Genomic DNA, 20712 nt, shown 5'->3' on the forward strand with positions numbered 1-20712 from the left:
AGTGCAATATCCAATAAAAATACATTTGATGGCTTTGGCATCTAACTTTATCCTATCCTCTTTAGGAATATGAGCAAAGGCCTTGCATCCAAATATTCTTAAATGACTAACTTTAGGTTTAAAACCATAAAATGCTTCAAATGGTGTTTTGTGCTCAAGATACTTAGTAGGGCTTCTATTTTTAAGATATACCACTGTATTAATGGCTTAGGCCCAAAAACTATTAGAAAGTCCTTTAATTTTTAAAATACTTCGAGCACATTCAACTAATGTTCTATTCTTTCTTTCAGCTACTCCGTTTTGTTTAGGTGTATGTGGTACTGTAAACTGTTGCATAATTCCATTTTGTTTGCAATATTTGATGAAAGCTCCTGAAGTGTACTCACCACCTTTATCTGATCGAAGAATTTTAATGCTCTTTCCTATTTTCTTTTTAACCATACTCTTGAATTCTTTAAAGTATTCAAACACGTCACTTTTGTTTCTTATAAAGTACACCAGTTGAAAATAATTAATATTATTTTGTATTAATGGAGAAATGGTTACACAAGTTGTAACGTATCTCCTTACTTTAGGATTTGTTCCTATAGTTTAGGAGTTTGGTTGCAACTTCCTGAGTTCTAGTAATGTAACTAATGATGTAATTGCTCATTTGATGCAAGTAGAGTGTATGGAGAGAGTTCTCTTTGTTTGAGTACAGTCTGAAGGTGCAGTACTCACCTGTGAGCTATAACTCCTTCTTTTTCAATTCAAGTCTGATTTTTATCTTGGTATCAGAGCACAAAGTAGGGACAGACTTAATTTTCTTTAGAATGCATCATTGATTATAGAACTGTAGTGGCAGTGGAGTAAATAGAAGCATTTGTAGAATCAGGTGGACTGCAGTAACACCTGAAGCATAGGTCTCAGATGACTGATCATCTCTGAGTGAAAGAAAGGGTTGGCGCAGAATCTTCATGAATAGTCGTCCCATTTTTTAGCAGAAGCAGTCGCTGGCGCAGTTTTGAGGGTGATAAGGGCATCAGCGCGCCAGAAAGTGCTATTGGCGTGGAAAATAAAGGATTAATCGCGCTAATTTTGTAAGATGCATCGATTTTGTTTCTGGCGTGGATCCTTGGCCGTCAAGAAGCGCCAACCTCTTTCTCTTTGAAAAATCTGCAATTTTTTGCAGATCGGTCTTGCCCAGTGGTGGCACGTGGAAATTTCAGATCTGCTCGGTGGCAGCAGATCGAACTTGCCCGGTGGTGGTGCATTGGAGTTCTTTGATCTGCTCGGTGGCAGCAGATCGGACTTGCTCGGTGGTGGTGCATTAGAGTTTTTTTATCTGCTCGATGGTAGTAGATCGGACTTGCCTGGTGGTGGCGCATTAGAGTTTTTTTATATGTGTGGTGGCAGCACATCAGATTTGCCCAGTGGTGGCGTATTGGAGTTTCCTAATCTGTTCGGTGGCAGCAGATCGGATTTGCCCAGTGGTGGCGCATTGGAGTTCCTGATCTGTTCGGTGGCAGCAGATCGGACTTGCCCGATGGTGGCTCATTGAAGTGTTCAGTTGGATAGACTTATTCATCAAAGGATCAGAAATTTTATCTGTCCGATATGAATAACAGTATAGAATCATATCTCCACGAGTCTGGAAAACTCGATGCATCAAATTTTTCCAAATGGAAATTCAAGATGCAGACTTTACTTAAAAGTGCAAATGCATGGTTGATCGTTACAGGAAATGAGCTGAGATCAGGAACAACTACATAAGAACAAGATTGGGATAAAAGGGAGACAAAAGAAAATGTTATATTAAAGATGTCCATCAAGGACAATGTTATCCCACACATTAGAGACTGTAAATCGGCCACTAACATTTGGACGATGGTCAAAAACCTATACGAGACGCAGAATACAAATCATGTCTTGTCACTCAAAGGCAAGCTATTTGCATTATAGATGGAGGAGAATGAGTCCATTGCTAGATTCATTGCTGGAGTCAAAGACCTGAAGGACAGATTGGGAGCTATCGGAGAGAAAGTTTTTGATTCAGATCTGGTCACGCTCACACTTGAACAAAATGACCGATGAACACTAGACGTTTATCACAGGGCTGTGAGCAAGGGAGAAAGACCCTGCATTTGAAGAGTTGACAGGGATCCTACTATAGGAAGAAGAGTGACGACAAAATTTGAAAACTCAGAGCAATGACCTTGCTCTGATGGAAAAAAGGAGACAGTATCAGCAACCGCGACAACAGCAGCATCAGCAACCGCAACAGCAACAGCAGCAGCAGAAAGGAGCCAACACATTTTAGAAGAGACCGTTTAAAGGTATGACTGATAATAATTTTCCCAGCAAGAAATGTTTTTACTGTGGAAAACCTAGTCATCACATTAAAGATTGTTATAAGAGGTAGGCAAACAAAGGAAGAAACAAACAGAGAAAACATAAGGGTTACTTTATTGGGGAAGAAGAGGACCAAAACCACGAAATTCGACTATTTACAGTCAATTGTGCTCTTTCAGCTTCAAAGGGAGATGAGGATGACATATGGTATGTCGACTCTGGTGCATCCTCACATATGACTGGTAAGAAGGACTGGTTTGAATTTCTTGAAGAAACTTCATGTGGGTCGAAGATCTATTTAGGAGATGATAGTGGATATGAGATCATAGGACATGGTGACATTCCTGTAAAGTTACCTAGCGGTGACGTTAGACACCTTAAATATGTATTGTATGTTCCAGGAATTAAAAAAAATCTGGTCTTTGTCTCAATGATTACTGATTAGGATATGCAAGTTCAATTCTTTAAGAATAATTGTGTCATTAAGGATAGCCAGATGGAAACAGTTGCAACAGGAGTGCACGTGGGGAGCATGTATAGACTATATGCAAAGACTATGCCACAACAAGCAATGGTTGCAGCTGGATCAACAGTCGAAGATCTCTGGCATCAGAGATTCGACCATCTAAATCTGCAAGACCTCATCCTACTTCAGAGAAAAGGTATGGTTGATGGACTCCCTATTTTCCATAATGTTAAGTTGGATTGTGATGGATGTACATTAGGGAAAATGCATAGAGAAGAGTTCCCTTTGCATGTTAATAGGAAGGAAAGAGACATTTTAGAACTGGTGCATATAGACATCTGTGGACCTATGCAAACTAGGTCATTAGGAGGAGCATATTATTTTCTCTTATTTATAGATGATTGCACTAGATTTTCATGGATATACTTTCTGAGTAAAAAGAGTCAAGCCTTTCAGTATTTTAAAGAGTTTAAATCCATGGTAGAAAACCAGACAGGAAAAAGGATAAAAATTCTCTGCTCAAATTTAGGGGGAGAATATAGGTTGGGAGAGTTCATGGATTTCTGCAAGCATCATGGGATTGTGCAACAGTTTACAGTGTCCCACACTCCACAATAGAATGGAATGGCAAAACGGAAGAACAAAACTCTTGAGGAGTGTGCAAGGAGCATTCTTCAAGGTAAGGGTTATCAAATGGTCTTTGGGCAGAAACTATTAACACTATTGTGTATTTAAAGAATAGGAGTCCTACTAGATGTCTAGGCTTCAAAACCCCTTTTGAAGCATTGTTTGGATTCAAACCAGCAGTGAGTCATTTAAGAATATTTGGGTCAAAAGCTTATGCTCATATACCTAAGGCAGATAGGAAGAAGTTTGATCCTAAAGCCCTGAAATGTATATTTGTTGGATATGGCATTGAGTTCAAGGCATATAAGTTATTTAATCCTATGACTCATAAGGTTTTTGCAAGCAAGGATGTCATATTTCATGAACAGGTTGAAGAAGGAAAGAATGACTCTAACAGTGATTGGCACATTCCATTGCTATTGGAAGGAAACAGTGAGGAAGATGAAGAGCAGGAGGAGAAACAAGAAGAAGAAGTAACAGACAATGCAATCAACGATGATGCAAGCCCAGAAAAGGCTGAAGTAGACAGAATTGAGGTAAGTCCCCTACCAAGGAGATAAGGTAGGAAGACACGATTATCTTCTAAATTGAAAGACTATGCATTAATGTCAAAGATTTTAAACATTGTAGAACCTGCAAATTATGAGTTAGCAAGTAAATCTGATGCATGGAGGGTTGCAATGTATGAGGAAATAGAATCAATAAACAGAAACCATACTTGGGATTTGGTTGAATTGCCTGAAGGTAAAACCCCCATAGGATGCAAATGGCTGTATAAACCAAAAATAAATGCATATGGGAGTATAGAGAAACTTAAAGCTAGATTGGTAGCAAAGGGTTACTCATAGAAAGAGGAAATACATTTTGATGACACCTTTTCTCCTGTAGCCAAATTAAACAACATTAGAATGCTAAATTCCTTAGCAACAAAACACAAATGGCAGTTACACCAGCTAGATGTTCAGTCTACATTTCTGAATGGTGACTTGAAGGAAGAAATTTATTTAGTACAGCCTAAAGGTTTTGTGAAAAAGGGGCAGGAACATCTTGTGTGTAAATTGAAAAAGGCACTTTATGGTTTAAAATAGGCACCCAGGTCGTGGTATGAGAAAATTGACTCATTTTTTGTTCAGCATGGCTTTCATAGGAGCTTGAATGATCCAAATCTATATACCAAGTTTAATAAATAGAGGCAAATTATTTTGATTTCTTTGTATGTAGATGATATGATCATAACAGTGAATGCCAACAATTTGATCAAAGAAATCAAACAGCAGATGTCACAAGTGTTTGAGATGAAATATCTTGGAAACCTTCATTGTTGCTTGGGATTGGAGGTATGGAAAGACTCCAGGCAAACTTTTCTCACTCAAGGGAAGTATGCCAGAAGCTTGCTGGAAAGATTCAGAATGGAGCAGTGCAGATCAGCAGCAACACCATTACAGCATAACTTAAAGTTGAGCAGTGACGACGGTACTAAAGAGGTGGGTGCTACCATGTACAAATAGCTAGTTGGTAGCTTGATATATCTGACTACAACTAGACCAGATTTAGCATATTATGTTAGTGTGTTGAGCCAGTTCATGTCAAAACCACTCGAAAGTCACTAGGTCGCAGCAAAAAGTGTGTTGAGGTATCTTAGTGGTACTAGTAATTATGGCATTTTGTACACTGACACTTATGATGTTATTCTAGTAGGTTTTTTAGATTCCGATTGGGTAGGTAACTTGGATGATCGAAGATCTATCACAGGTTACGCATTCAGGATTGGATCCAGGGTCATAGCATGGAGAAGCAAAAAGCAGCACACTGTAGCTCTATCTTCATGTGAGGCTAAGTACCAAGCATTGTGTGCAGCCACATGTGAAGCTATCTGGTTGAGAAGACTTCTCAATGATGCATGAGAAGAGCAGAAAGAATCAACTATTATCAAAATCGACAACCAGAGTACCATCAAGCTTGAATACAATCTAGTCTTTCATAAAAATACCAAACATATCGATACTCAGGTTCTTTTTTTTCGAGAGAAACAACAATCAAAAGAGATATGTGTTGAATATTGTAATACTTGTGAAAACATGGCTGATAGTTTTACTAAGCCTCTTGGGCATGTAAGGTTTGAATTGTTTAGAGGGATGCTAGGAGTTCAAGATAATCCTTTCTCCATTAGGGGGGGAGTTGAAAATAATTAATATTATTTTGTATTAATGGAGAAATGGTTACACAAGTTGTAACGTATCTCCTTAGATTAGGATTTGTTCCTAGAGTTTAGGAGTTTGGTTGCAACTTCCTGAGTTCTAGTAATTTTCTTAATGATGTAATTGTGCATTTGATTCAAGTAAAGTGTACGGAGAGAGTTCTCTTTGTTTGAGTACAGTCTCCAGGTATAGTACTCACCTTTGAGTTGTAACTCCTTCTTTTTCAATTCAAGTCTGATTTTTATCTACACCCAGGTGTATCTAGTGCTACCATCAATAAATAGAAGAAAGTAATATGCTCCACCAAGTGACTTAATTTGCATTGGACCACATACATCAGTATGCACTAGTTCAAGTATTTCATGTTTTCTTCTATTTTCATGCACAACAAATTCTTCCCTATGTTGTTTTCCTAGTGCACAACCTTCACATTCAAAGTGTTCACCCTTAATAATTGGAAGACCTTCTACCATCTGTTTCTTTTGTAGTAACATTAAGTCATTATGATTTAAGTGTCCATACCTTTGATGCTAAAGCTCTATAGTTGACATGCCTATTGATGCCAAAGCTTGATGCCCATTATTCATTACATCCAACTTGTATAAGCCTCCAACTCGCATTCCTTTTGCAACAACCTTGTAGTTGTCCTGCACATCCTTTACCAAATAAAGTGATTTCACAAATTCCACTTTTAAATGTTGATCTGTGATAGTAGAGACGGAAATTAAGTTCTTCTTTAATCCTAGAACATAAAACACATTTTGAATTTGTTTTTCTTGTCCATTAGGCATCATAACACTTATATTACCATATCCTTTAATTTCATGTGATCTATTCTCTCCTAAATAGATGTGTCAACCATTATTAATCTCATGATAAGTATAAAACCAATCTCTTTTGTATGACATATGGATTGATGCACCAAAATCTATAAACCAAGCATTATCATCATTAGTTTATGTTGATAAAGCAGCATTGGACACAAACAATTTAATATTGCTAATGTCATGACTAATTGCTTCATCTCTATCAAATAATTTCATAAATGTCTTCTTTGCTTAAATTGATCAGACCTTCTTTTCATGCAATTCTTAGAAAAATGACGAGGTTTTCCACAGTGATAACACACATCATCTCTACTTGATTTTGCATTTGTCCTTGTTAAAGGGGTACCTTGAAATGATTTCACCTGTGGCTTTTTGCCTTTATTTTTCACCCACTATTTGCCTTAGAAAGACTGCTTCCCTCTGGCCATCAATGCCAAATCTGAATTGGGAGATTTATGTTTAAGGCTTCTTCTTTGCTCTTCTTCCTGCATAAGTATACCTTCCAACTCATCAAAAGTAGGAGCCTTCTCTCTAGCTGAAAACCCAATGATAAACATTTGATATTCATCAAGAATTCCATTTAATGTCATAGTAACCAAGTCTGTACTAGATATTGATTCACTAATGTCACCTAATTTATCCTTTAGATCTTTAATTTTAGAAATAAAATCACTAACACTTTCATTTTCTTCAATCTTAATTGAAAGGAACTTACTCTTTAAATAGAATATTCGAATTGTAGTCTTCGTCTCATACAAATTTTTGAGAGTGTCCCATGTCTCCTTGGATGTTTTTCACTCTCTAATGTGTGGAATAATGTTTTCCTTAACCGTAATCCGCAAAAGCACCTTTGCTTTCTTTTCCCGTCGCTCCCAATATTGAATTGCAACATCTGTGGCTTGAGGGGACACTGGCTTAACTTCAGCTCTAGACACAATCACCCATGTATTGTTGCCTTCCATCAAAGTCTGCAACTTAAACATCCAATTTGCATAATTTTCACCATCTAACTTGTTAGACTCAGACAAATAATATTGTTAGATTTAGATAAATAAGATTCTTCCAATACATTAGCCATGTTACTTATTTTCACCTTACCAATCACCAAAAATTACTAATTTTTACAAATATAAATCGTCAAGCAAAAATTTTATCCAATGTCATTGGATAATATGGATGCCTTCTTCTTTTGTTTTTTATTTAAAGAGCCGGTATCATCATTTTTATTTATTTAAATTATCATACAAAACAAGCTTTCACATGGGTGACTTTAATAGATAGAAACAACCAACCTTAGGAGAGATAGGCACGTTGGAATTAGTGACCTTGCACAGACCTGGCAGATTGGCAGCCTTTCCCAGCTTGAACAGGATGGCCTCTTCCTCGGAGCGCCATATCTTACTAGCACTCCAACTTCACACAGATGTTCTCAGCGGTTCGGCTCCCTCCTATGAGCCTCACGAACCAATCCTCCAGACCAGCAAAAATTAAAAAGGATTCACAATTAATTGAAAGAAAAATTTTAAACAGAGGTGTTTCCCAAAAGAGACAGCAATTAGTTTAGTCCAAAAACCCGGTTTGTCGCCAGACAACATTGCGCACCCATCTTTGACCCCGTCCTTGAGCATTCGCACCAAGCCCCCGCTGCTTTAGCAAAATGCCTTCTTCAAATATTTTATTAACATCAATAGATTATATATACAAAAAAGTTCGGTAGGGTGACGCTCTAATCAAAATGAGAGAACCTTGACCACGATACAAAACACCATAGAGAACATGAAACAAGCCATTAAGCCAAAAACAATGGACTAATAACATCAAGCAACTGACGAGAGTTTAGTTTTCCCTCATCCCACGAGCACAAACTTACACATAGCTTCCGGACAATACGCCCTCCATAACAAGCTTGTTGCGCATAGATGCTCAGAAACTCTCAGCGCTCAACGCAATGGTCTTTCAAAGGCTCACATAGCGATCTCTCAGAATGATCACTCACATAAAACCTCAAGCACTCAACTCTGAACCTACCAAATTAGAGAACACGCACTAAACAAAAAACACACACTTGTTTCATTTGATTATTGAACAGGTTTTTATATACAACAAAGAAGTTTCTGGAGTTGGTGGCTTCTCCACGAAGCTATCCAGCTCTCGAGACATCCGTTGAATTCTCCAGAAGAGACTAGCTACTGCATTTATTGCAGGTGGTTGGAATTAATGTCTTCCAACAATAATAAATTTGGAAAATGGAGAAGACATCAATAATATTTATAACTATAAGATAATAATTCATTTTGAAAAATTCCAAGGAATATGAAGTGAACCACATTAGTTGGTTCGAAATGTCACCAAATAGCATTGATGTGATTAATCCGAAAACAATTCTTATTACAATATGAAGTGAAGTTAAAGGCAAAAAGGTTGAAATTGCTTATTAACTCTACGATATAGAAAGTCTAGATTGCGAGTTATCCTAAATATAGATTATGTTGTTTGTTGGGTGTACTTCAATGGTGTTTTCTAATGAGATGTCATTTTTAAAGCAAAAGTTTTTTTAATGAGATGTCATTTTTAAAGCAAAAGTAGTTTAATCTAGATTAGAGTTCTTCATGGAAAAAAAAACTAACAACTAACGCTGATTTTATTTATTTATTAAGGAAGTCTAGATTTTGGGTGACTCTCAACTAGTAACCAAATAAACTATCTTTCAAATTATTATTGAGAGAATTTGACTTAAAAATCATTGCTTTGAGTTATTGTCCTTTAAATCCATTGTCAAAGAACTCAACCCACAATAGTTAAACTATCCAAGGATGTTTTGGAGTTCTCTCTTGAAACATTCATTTATTGAGAAATTTGTGATGGCTCCATAAAGAAACTTTGACATCAAAATGTAGATTTTGGTTATATCTATGTTATTTGTTCGTATTCTCAGATATGTCTATCTTAATTATCTTATCCTCGTGTAATTTCTCACCATAATTTTTATAAAAGTATAATTATATCTAATTTTTCCTGTAATCTTTTTTAATCATAGAATAATATCTCATTCCTTTTTATAAAAAAAAATCCAAATAAATGGCTTTGGTTGAACCTAACATCTACATTTATTTATTTTTAAATAAAAACTTTCTTTCTTTTCAAAAACTCTACCATAACCATTCAATTTAAAAATCATCCATCATTGCAAAATATATGCAGAGTATATATATATATATATATATATATATATATATATATATATATATATATATATATATATATATATATATATATATATATGGAATCAATGAACAGAAGGATGCTGGCTCTGCAACTAAACCCTAACGGCGGGCGAAGACAGATGCGGCCATGGAAGCCAAGGACGGGTCTTTACTGCGGAGCTAGATCAGCCTAGCGAAGACTCTTCTCTGTGCGACTTTGATTGCAGACAAATAGGGATTCCTCTGGCAATGGTAGCGTAGATTGAAAGAAGGAATCAGTGCGTGCAGGGAGGCGGAGAGCTGGCCAGGGTAGTAAGCTTGTGGGACCGTATTTTTGAAAATACTATGACAGTTTTTAGTTTTGAATATTAATGGTGGACCCAGGAAGTGGTGCTTATCGCGAGATGGCCCAGGAGGTCGAGAACGTCGATATAGACCCAGCTCCAGAAGACCTTCTTGCCTACTGGGGTCTTGATGTTTCCGAGAAAAACCTAATACATTTCTTCCCGAAAAAAACAAGGTACCCTCGGTCTCCTGACATGGCGATGAGAGGAGGGAGCTTGAAGTTAGGAGGCCAGGAACAGGCCTCCGCTATAAAACCTGCATTGGAAGTCCCAGCTGCCATCATATCCAAAGACCCATATAATAAAGGAAAGGGAAGGGAGCTGACAAGTATCCGAGAAGAGGATCGAGGGAGAAGAACACCTCTTACTCCAGGGGCTGGGATAAAAAGGCCAGCTGAGGAGGAGGAAAAAGAAAACAGAGTCTATGTTGCTAATAATCCTGAGCTGAATGAGGCAGATAAGGCAGTTGATCCTACCATTAAGAAGACAGAAATGGGAGAAGCCAAGAAGGTCGGCGGGGATGGAAAGAGGAAAATGATCAACCCCATCAAAATGAAGGAAGCGTGTCCTAGCTGTGTGTTTGGAGTGGACATCCTCATTGACCAGGCTATGGAAGCCTCCGAAACTTTACTAGTCGGTAGAGTCCGAGGAAGAAAGTTCTCGGTAGGTTACATAAAAGAGTGGACTCAGATGGAATGGAAAGAGGCACCGGGACAACCAGAAAAAATCAAAAACTTGGACAGAGGTTGGTTCTGTGTTAGATTCGAACACAAGGAGCACGCTGACTGGGTGATGAGAAAAAACTGGAGCTTCGGTAAGAGGCCAATCCTCCTCAAAACATGGACGCCCCTGTTTGACGCCCAGAAAGAAAAAGAGGTGGAGTCTCCAGTTTGGGTTAAACTTCCGGGCCTCCCTATGCAATTCTGGACTGATTCTGCCTTCACCTCTATTGGCAACACTCTGGGGAAATTTCTCGACATCAATAGAACATACCTTCGAACGCATGAATGGGGAGTGGCCTGTATCCTAGTCAGTCTAAACCCCAGGGTGGGTTTGGCGGACGCTATGAACCTGAAGTATCGTGGTCTGGAGTTCGTTCAGATCTTGGACTATGAAAATCTCCCTTTCAGATGCCACCGATGTCATCAATATGGTCACCTGGCCCGGGAATGTCCGCTTGGATACCGTCGGCGCAGAGGACAAAGGAGAAGCAGAAAAACCTAGAAGACAAATCAGAAGTCGATCCCTCAGGACGCAAAGGCTTAGACAACGGAAAGCGATCCCCCGACATCTTCTCAGGGTTTGGCCACGGAGCAAAGAGAGATAGACTTCTAGGACCATCCAGGGTTAGCAGTAAAGGACCACAACTCTCATCAGATGTTCTCCTGGGGACCCTCACTAATCTCTGAAATGGTAGGTGAGGATCAGGCGAGTTTGATTCTTTCCCCTCCCTCTTCTTTATGTCTTTCTTTTGCTCCATCTATGCCTTGTAGTGATAAGGCTGGTCCTTTAAGATAGCTCTCGAATGATTTGATGGAACTGAGGAAGGGGAAAATCTCCTCTGACAGCATTATTATGACCATCCCCTCCTCCCTGCTCCTATCCTCTTCTCCCTTCGAAATTGTCTGTTCTGCCCCTCCTTCTGTCCGAAGTCCTGAGCCCCCATACAACCTCAGACCTTTGGCCAATAGAAAAGGAAAAGGGCCCGCAACGAGTGGATTGGAGCTGGATACGGAGAATTCGGGACGGAGGATCAAAAGAGGAAGGAAAATCGATCTGTCGAAGGCTCAGTTGAAGGCATTCATAGACATTGCAGATGGGAAGCAGTTATCTATTCCAGGGGTGCTTAGAGCAAAGCAGACACCCTCTGCGAGTTTACGATGATCATTTTATCCTACATGTAGGGGTCTAGCTAGCCAACCCAAAAAGCTAGCTCTGAAGGAAATGGTCAGGTCCAATAAACCTGACATTATTTTACTCCAAGAAACTTTGGGAAAAGGGGAAGAAGTCACAGGCTGTCTCAACAAGCTCCTTCCGGGCTGGAGTTTTCATGTCCTAGATGCCAATGGCCACTCAGGAGGGGTGGCTTTGGGTTTCAATTCGAAGGTTCTTAGAGAGATCTCTTCGTGGGGATGGGAAAATGTTCTAGCTGTGGAACTCTTCTCAAGCGAACTATGCATCTCTTTCCTCATTATCAATGTATATGGTCCTGTTGCGGATCGGGAGAAATTTTGGAATCCCTTTTTTGCTAAGTCGTTTATGGCGCACCCTAATCTGGTTATCGGTGGAGACCTCAACTTTTCTCTGGGGATGACAGAGTCCTGGGGGGTCAGAGCCCGAGCAGACCCTCTCACGGATTTCTTCATAAACAAGCTGGCCTCCTCTCCTTTGGTGGATGTCACTCCGCTTAAGATGCGTCCGTCGTGGAGAAACCGAAGAATAGGTGATGACTGGGTTGGGAAGAAGCTCGACAGATTCCTAATTTGTGATTCGCTGTCCGAAAAGTTACAGGCTTTCAGACACTGGGTTGGAGAAGGAGGTCTCTCGGATAATTTCCCTGTTTTCCTCGAGGTGAAGGGTGCCTCCCCAAAACCGGGCACGCCGTTCAAATTTAATGCTTGCTGGCTTCAGGATACATCATATACCAGCCTCTTCCACAACACCTGGATTAATGATAACCTCAGCGAAGATGGAAGTCGCGGCAAGGCTTTCATGGAAAATCTCACAAGGATGAAGGCCACCTCCAAGTATTGGGCTCACCAGAAGAAACTAAATGAAGAAAAATCTCTAGAAAATGTCAATGCGGAAATAGCCCTTCTTGAAGATTCAGGAGGTATTGGCTATAGAACTGAAGAGTCTCGGGCCAGACTCAAAGACCTGGAGATGGAAAGGAAGCGGATTCTTCAGAACAGGGAAGAAAGCTGGTGCTTAAAAAGTAGAGCGATCTGGTTGCAAGCGGGGGACGACAACACCAAGTTTTTTCAGAACTACGCAAAAGGCAAGAAAAATTCCAACACCATATGGGAAATGAAAAAAGCCAATGGTGATAGGGCTCTCTCTTTTGAAGAGCTAGCTACTTTAGGGAACTCCTATTTTAGGAATCTCTTTAAACAACCAGAGGAAGCATCTATCGCTGAAGTCATTCGAGTTGCTCAGTTCTTCCCTAGGTTCATAGAGGAGGAAGGCAATGATTCCATCATGGCCCCTGTTTCTAAGGATGAGGTAGAGGACATTCTCAAATCATTGTAAAAGGACAAAAGCCCTGGCCCGGACGGTTGGACTGTCAAATTCTTCCATCACTTTTTTGAGTTCATTGGTGATGAGCTTGTGGCGGTTGTAGAAGAGTCAAGGTGTACGGGATCAATTTTACATCCCTTCAACTCCACTTTTCTCGCTCTTATCCCTAAATCTGACCTCCCGGGCTCCTTTGCAGACTTCAGACCCATATCCTTGCGCACCTGTGTTTACAAAATCATTGCTAAAGTCATTGCCTCCAGATTAAAACCCTTCCTCTCCCGAAACATATCCCCTGATCAATTTGGCTTCCTCGACGGCAGACAAATCCATGAAGCGGTTGGAGTTGCTCAAGAAACTCTCCATAGCCTCAAAATCGGGAAAAAAAAAGGAGTTGTAGTGAAAATCGATTTTGTCAAAGGCTTTTGACAGAATCAGTTGGCTGTTTCTCAGGCTTCTGCTTACTCACCTGGGTTTCAGGTATGACTTTATGAAATGGATTATGAGCTGTATTTCTTCCTCTTCCATAGCTGTTTTGATTAATGGAGTGGCTTCCAATTTTTTCAACCCTGAACGCGGATTGCGTCAAGGCTGTCCTCTCTCTCCTCTTTTGTTTTTGTTGGCTGCAGAGGGCATAAGCCTTTTGATCCATGATGCTAAAAGACAAGGAACCCTCAAAGGCATTGAAGCAGTTGAAAATCTCTGGGTTACCCACCTTTTATTCGTGGATGACATAATTCTGTTAAGTAATGGCAGCCTGGAGGATTGTAAGACGCTCAGAAGGATCATGGACCTTTTCCTGAAGGCGACGGGACTCTATATAAATGAGAAGAAATCCTCTCTTACGTGTTCTGGTTTGTCCAGAGATATGGTGCACAGCGTGAAGATGGTATTAAACTTCGATGTCAAAGCGCTGGAGAATACCTTCAAATACTTGGGCTTTCTCCTCAAACCGGACAACTACAGAAACAAAGATTGGACCTGGATTCTTGCCAAAATCAAATCCAAGCTGAAACATTGGAGCTTTAGATGGCTTTCCAGGGCGGGAAGGCTTGTGTTAATAAAATCTTTGCTTATGGCTGTGCCTGTCTACTGGGCTAGTCTGTCTTGGGTTCCTAAAGGAGTCCTTTCCCAAATCGATAAAGTTTGCAGCAGGTTTCTGTGGGCAGGTTCCAAGTCAGAAAAGGTTACTCCCTGGATCGCCTGGGATAAAGTGGCTCGCCCCAAAGAGTGGGGAGGCTGGGGGATCAAAAACCTTCAATGCTTCTCACAATCTTTAGCAGCAAAACTAGCTTGGAGGTTAATCTCTTTTGACAATTTGTGGACTTCTGTTACTAAGAGAAAATACATCGACCCTCTATCAATGACAGATTGGATCAGACTGCCATCAAAGGCCTGCAAACACTATTCGATGGTCTGGAAAGCCATGGTTGCCTCTGTCAATATCATTGAAAATGGATTGGCTTGGAGTGTGGGAGATGGCACTCAAATTAGGCTGGACAGAGACCCCTGGATTGGCTGTTCAGAGCGCTACTCCCTATCCTAGGGGTTGGCTGCGGTGTTAAAAGAGAAAGGTCTCCTCACATTAAACCAGGTGGCCGATCCCCGGACCACTTCCATATGGAACCAAGGGTGGATGCAAGGAATAGATCTTCAATAGAATGGCTGGAGGAATGGGATTCGTATAGGAATGACCTCCTTAACTCCTCTGTCAGACTCTTCGATGCCCCAGATGAACTTCGATGTCTTTTTGCTCAGAATGGCATCTACTCTCCAAAGATGGGGTACAAATGGCTGATGACCCAGAAAGGGTGGGAAAATCCGCCTTGGTGGGCCTAATCTCTATGGAAGTTAAAAGGTCCAGCGAAAACCAGACTTTTTTTCTGGTGTGCTCTACTCCAAAAAGTCCCTACCTGGGATTTTCTTCAAAGATGGGGTAGGATAGGCCCGGGCTGGTGTCCTCTGTGCAAGAACAGCGATGAATCAGTTCAACACCTATTCCTCTACTGCCCCTTCAACACTAGTCTTTGGGCTGAATCGTTAAGGTTAATTAAAATCCCTTATAGGTGGGAAGGGCAAGGGATTTCAGAAGCCTGGCAGAAGTGGTGGAATGAAGCTGCAAATGACAGAGAGAGATCCATCCCGCTCCTCATCACCTGGGGGATGTGGCTGGCTAGGAATCAGGTCATTTTCAAGGACTCTGTCTTCCCGATCACACGATTGGCCGTTGAAGGAGCTGCAATTTTCGATAGTATCCCTGCTCCGCCTACTTCTCCTTCTCCCAGGCTGTTTCGACTAGAAACAATAAGGTTTTGGATTTAAGAGATCTGTGTCTTGTGACTTTTGAATCAGTGATCGGAGAATCCACAGTTTGAACATCTTTATACCAATGTTTCAAATCCCGTGGGCTTACTTTGATGGAGCCTCTGATTTAAATGGCCGCTGTGGGGCTGGTTTAATAATTCATCTTTCAAAAGACAAGACTATCAAGGCTTCAGTCGGCCTCGGACAAGGCTCCAATAATTTTGCTGAATTGAAAGCCCTCCTCCTTCTACTCGATTCGCTTGTCCTGCGGAACATGCATGAGGTTCAGATCTTCGGGGACTCTATGAACACTGTGCGTTGGTTCAATGGGACACAGTCTTGCAACAATTTCACCCTGCTTCCCTTGCTCAGAGAAGTTTCTCGACTAAAAAATCACTTCACGGAGCTCTCTCTCAGTCACATATACAGGGAAAGAAATACTGATGCTGATCGTCTCTCCAAAGAAGGTGTTAATCAAATGATGGGGTCGTGGATTGTCCTGGAAGAAGAAAATGGGGTTGCTCGTCCTCTTGAGCATCCCATTTTTGCTTAGTTCTATTCTCTATTTTTCTCCTTCCTGTGCTCTGTACATACATGTCTTGTTTCTCTACTTTTTTCTTTGCTGTTTCATTGCTCCTTCTCAGGTCTCGTGGGTTGTTTTCCTTGTATAAGGAGGCCCGATTCGACCTGATCCTTATTTCCATTTTCCTTTTCTTCAGAATCCTGGTCGTGTTTACGCAGGATTTCTGCCTGGACGATGGTGCTCCTTCCCTGTGCGAAATCTTTTTTTCTGCATGGGAAATTCTATTCGTTGGTCGGCCCTTCCTCGGGCCTCAGAGAGGCGTGTTTTTTATTAGGCTTTATGGCTCTCTCCTTCCGGCTCTTTTCGGCACTCGTTTTCTCCTTTCTGAATGTAAACATTTGTGATCTCCGCGCTGGTTCATAGCATCCCGGGTGCACTTTGACGGTGCTGATCTCTCATTATTTCAGCAGCGACTTTGTTCTTTCCCCTGCCTCATGGCAAAGAACGAGTCCTCTTGCAATGCATTGCATTTGCTGTGTAACTACCTATTATTCATAATAGAAGGTTCGCTTTTTTCTGTGGAAAATATATATATATATATATATATATATATATATATATATATATATATATATATATATATATATATATATATATATATATATATATATATATATATATATATATATATATATATATATATATATATCGTAGTGAGTTTGAATGCTAGATATGTTAAAGAAATCGAAGAGATTTGAATGTATTGATTGGCTAGAGAGTTTGCATTCAATTGGAAATATTTAATGGTTATTAAACTGAGTATTATTTTTTTTCTTAGTTTCAAACTTCATTGTGGGATATTTTTAACCTCTCCTAATAAAGTTCAAAAATAGGCTCTTATCCTAGTAAATTTCTGCTCTTAGTAAATCATAAATTATTACTAGAGGTTAGATGTACTATTGATGCTGCTATAGTGGCAAGTATGTACATATATGATTTCCTGCACGCCCTTTTCGTTCAAAACACCTCCTTTTCCTTCAGACAGGCGAGTACGATAAAAATAGATAAGCTATACAAGTATGTACAGATATGATTTCCTGCACCTCCTTTTCTTTCAAATAGGCGAGTACGATAAAAATAGATAAGCTATACGATTGTAATGGTGAATAGGTATGTGAACGATTCGGGATTCATTGTGTTAGCGTTTGTTGTTTTAGAGCTTGGATTTTTTCCCAAGTTTACCAATGAAATAAAAGGTAAATGGTGGTTATAAACGAATGCAAATTTATCATTAATCAATATAACTCGAGGCCTCAATACCAAACAATTCCAATATAAAATAAGGCATCAATGTCTTAAACAATGAACAAAACACGTCTAATACCATTCTAGTTGTATTCTAATAAATTTGACGGAGCAATCTCTGCGATTTCCTGGCAACACAAACTACCGCGGCAACAAGATCTATCTGAGACGCGTTGTTCATTTTACGCCTGTTGTCCACTTGAAACATGGCGATAGAGACGCTCTGATAAGCAACTGCGATGGTGTTGCTTACCAGCAAGAGCTGCCCGATCCTTATTTCATGGGTGGCGTAGAGTCCTCGGCAGTGACTGTCTTTGGTCATCTTGATGTGCACAGAACCCACGAATTGGTCACTCTCGAAGGAGAAGATACTCGTCCTAGCAGGTAGTCCGAGATGTCATACTCACCATTCAGCCTCTGGGCCTACAGACTCTTGGCCTCGTAAAGGGCGTCTTATATTTCGTTCGTCTCAATTTTTATTCGGTTTTTATAGTTTCAAATCAGAATTTTGAGTGTTTTGTAATTTTTTAAACTGTATTTGAGCGGCAAATCACTCTATGAGGGGCAATTTGACCGTCAAATTCCACCCCTTCGGGCTGGAAAAACGATGGCCATGTATGGGTATGCATATTAAAAATGCCATACACCAAGCATTCCAGGGTTTGTTGAAATATAATTTCAACTGCAACAAACTATTTTTTTCTTTGCGATGCAATGAGATCGCAGATCGCATATCGCATGTGTGCTTGGATCCTCCGTTTTGTTCACTTGATTTCTGGCGATTACGATGGTGCGATGCGATCCGATCACATATCGCAGATCGCACCATGTGTGTGTGCTCCATTTTTTTGTTCCGCCAAATGCGATATGTTTTAGTGATGCGATATTATCGCACATCGCTGATCGCTCAGCTCTCAACTTGTCTTAGCCTCCCGATAGCCTTCTGCAATGCGATCCAATTGAAGTCAATGATTAAGTACATGCCTGCATCATGAATTTTACGTCAAGTAAAAGTTACATTATTGACCACCGGTAAATGTCAGTAAAACAGTAAATGCAATTTACTGTGGGTTGGTAAGTTTTGGTGAAGTTTTTAATTTTATTTCAGCGGGAGTATGGGCTCAAGTAATAGTTGGTAAAAGCATTTAATTTTTATTATTTCTTTTATGGAAGTAAGTTCTTATTGTTGATATATATATGTAATTTTTTTTTTGTGTTGATGAGAGTGTGAGAGAAGAGAAAAAGAACGCAGCAGTGCGTATGAAAATATACACCACAGTGTAAATGAGCATTGTAATGCACAACAGTGTGAAGAAGTAAAAAATATAGAACGCAGCAGCGCGTGAATGAAAAAGAAAGGCAGCAGCAGCAAAATAGAATATACATCAGACACAACAGTCTGAGTCTTTTGTTTTTGTAAATCCCTCTGTGAGAGAGGAAGATCATATTTTTGTAACAACAGTTTCTTTCCTTTATTAATGAATATAAATTTGTTGGTGTGTGAAAACTCTGTCAGCTGCAAATGAATTTTTAAGTTTCCCTGTGCTAAGATCCTGTGGAGAGAAAACAGAGCATTGTTCTTTGTTCTGTGATTTTGTTCTTGGAATTTTGCCAAAAAAATTCCCAACAGTGGTATCGGAGCGTTGTTCTCTGGTCTTTTGAGTTTGAAATCACCTGAAATTTCCAACAACTGGTATCAGAGCTGGTCTAGGCTCTTTGAAGGGTTCAAAGAAGCTAAAGGAAGGATTCTTACTGCAGCAACTTCTCCAGCAAAGTGAAGTCTCAGGCAAAAGAATCCAAGGTATTTCTCTTAAATACTTGACTGTATTTTGAAGCATAGTTAAGAGTGCAAAAATGGCTGGCACAAGCACCAGCAATAGCATGGGTATGCAGCTCCCATTATTTGATGGTAAAAATTATGACTATTGGGCAATAACAATGAAAGCCTTGTTTGCTTCCCAAGACTTATGGGAAATAGTTGAGGATGGTTTTGAACAACCAGCAGATGAAAATGAGTTTAATAATCTAACTCAAGGAGAGAAGGATCTGTTCAAGAGCTACAAGAAGAAGGATTCAAAAGCCCTCTTGTTCCTGTATCAAGCAGTGCATGGAAGCGTGTTTCCAAGGTTAGTAGTAGCTAAGACATCCAAAGAAGCATGGCAAACTCTTAAAACAGCCTATCAAGGAATGGAGAGAGTGAAGAAAACAAAACTACGGTTGCTGAGGAAAGATTTTGAGAACCTGTGCATGAAGGAGTCAGACAATATCGACTCATTCTTCACTCAAGTAATTGGCCTGGTCACACAAATAAGATCTCATGGAGAGATACTTGAAGAAAGGAGGATTGTGGAGAAACTATTGAGGTGCCTACCCTCAAGGTTCCATGTGATTGTCACCACGATAGAAGAGACAAAGGATCTCTCAAAATTTTCAGTTGATGAACTTCATGCATCATTGATCACACATGAGGAGAGGTTGAGTAGAAATGAAAACTCATCTCTAAAGTAAGCCTTTAAGACCCAGATGTCCTTTGGAAGAGGAAGAGGTCAAGGCAGAGGAAATAAGAGAGGAAGAGGCAGAAGCCAAAACAGAGGTGGAAGGAACAGTCCAGCAAATGCTCAAGGAAAAGGCAGCAATCCAGATCAGAACCAAGGCCAAGGTAGCAGCCAACAAAGTGGACAACATCATGCTCAAGGACAAAGGTATGAAAAATCCAATGTCCAATGTTATTATTGTAAAAAATATGGGCGTTATGCCAGTGAATGTAAAAAGAAGCAGCATGATGTGAGTAATAAATCAAATGCAAATATTACTAGATAAAATGTCAGCCAAGATAATGTGTTGTCAGCTTGTAACATGGCTGAAACAAATAGTGAAGATATATGGTTTCTAGACTCCGGTTGCAGCAACCATATGACAGGAAACATAGCCTTGTTTTCTGCTTTAGATCAAAGTGTGATGTCACAAGTCACACTTGGGATTGATAGCAAAATTTCTGTTATGGGTAAAAGAGAAGTTAAAATATTTACAAAGCAAGGTGAAAAGAAAACCATAGAATATTTCTATTATGTTCCTGGAATGAGATGTAACCTCTTGAGTATTGGACAGCTTGTTCAAAAAGGTTACAATGTTTTCTTTGAAAATGATGTATGCACCATCATGAATATTGCACCCAACAAAAGATGTATTGCTGAAGTGAGGATGACGAGGAACAAGATGTTCCCTCTCAAAATAAGAGCAAAATTGAAAAACAAAGAAGTAATTGCAACAGTTTCCCAAGAGGCTTCCAAAGCCAACCAAAAGATGAAAATTGGTTGTGGCACTTGAGATTTGGACATCTCAACTTTGGA

At 39.8% G+C, this 20712-nt stretch overlaps 1 protein-coding gene across 1 annotated transcript; it reads left to right on the forward strand.

Moving 5' to 3' along the window:
• Positions 1–11940: 11940 nt before the first annotated feature.
• On the forward strand, positions 11941–14776 carry LOC149196514 (uncharacterized). Its single transcript, XM_089408310.1, has 2 exons — positions 11941–13241; positions 13711–14776. Exons 1-2 carry the CDS (start codon positions 11941–11943, stop codon positions 14774–14776), a joined length of 2367 nt encoding a protein of 788 aa, XP_089264436.1.
• The last annotated feature ends 5936 nt before the right edge of the window (positions 14777–20712 follow it).

This window comes from Pinus tabuliformis, chromosome 2_2 (genome assembly GCF_031772625.1).
Source record: "Pinus tabuliformis cultivar Carrire ecotype Pingquan chromosome 2_2, CPIR1, whole genome shotgun sequence".
NCBI classification, from domain to species: domain Eukaryota; kingdom Viridiplantae; phylum Streptophyta; class Pinopsida; order Pinales; family Pinaceae; genus Pinus; species Pinus tabuliformis.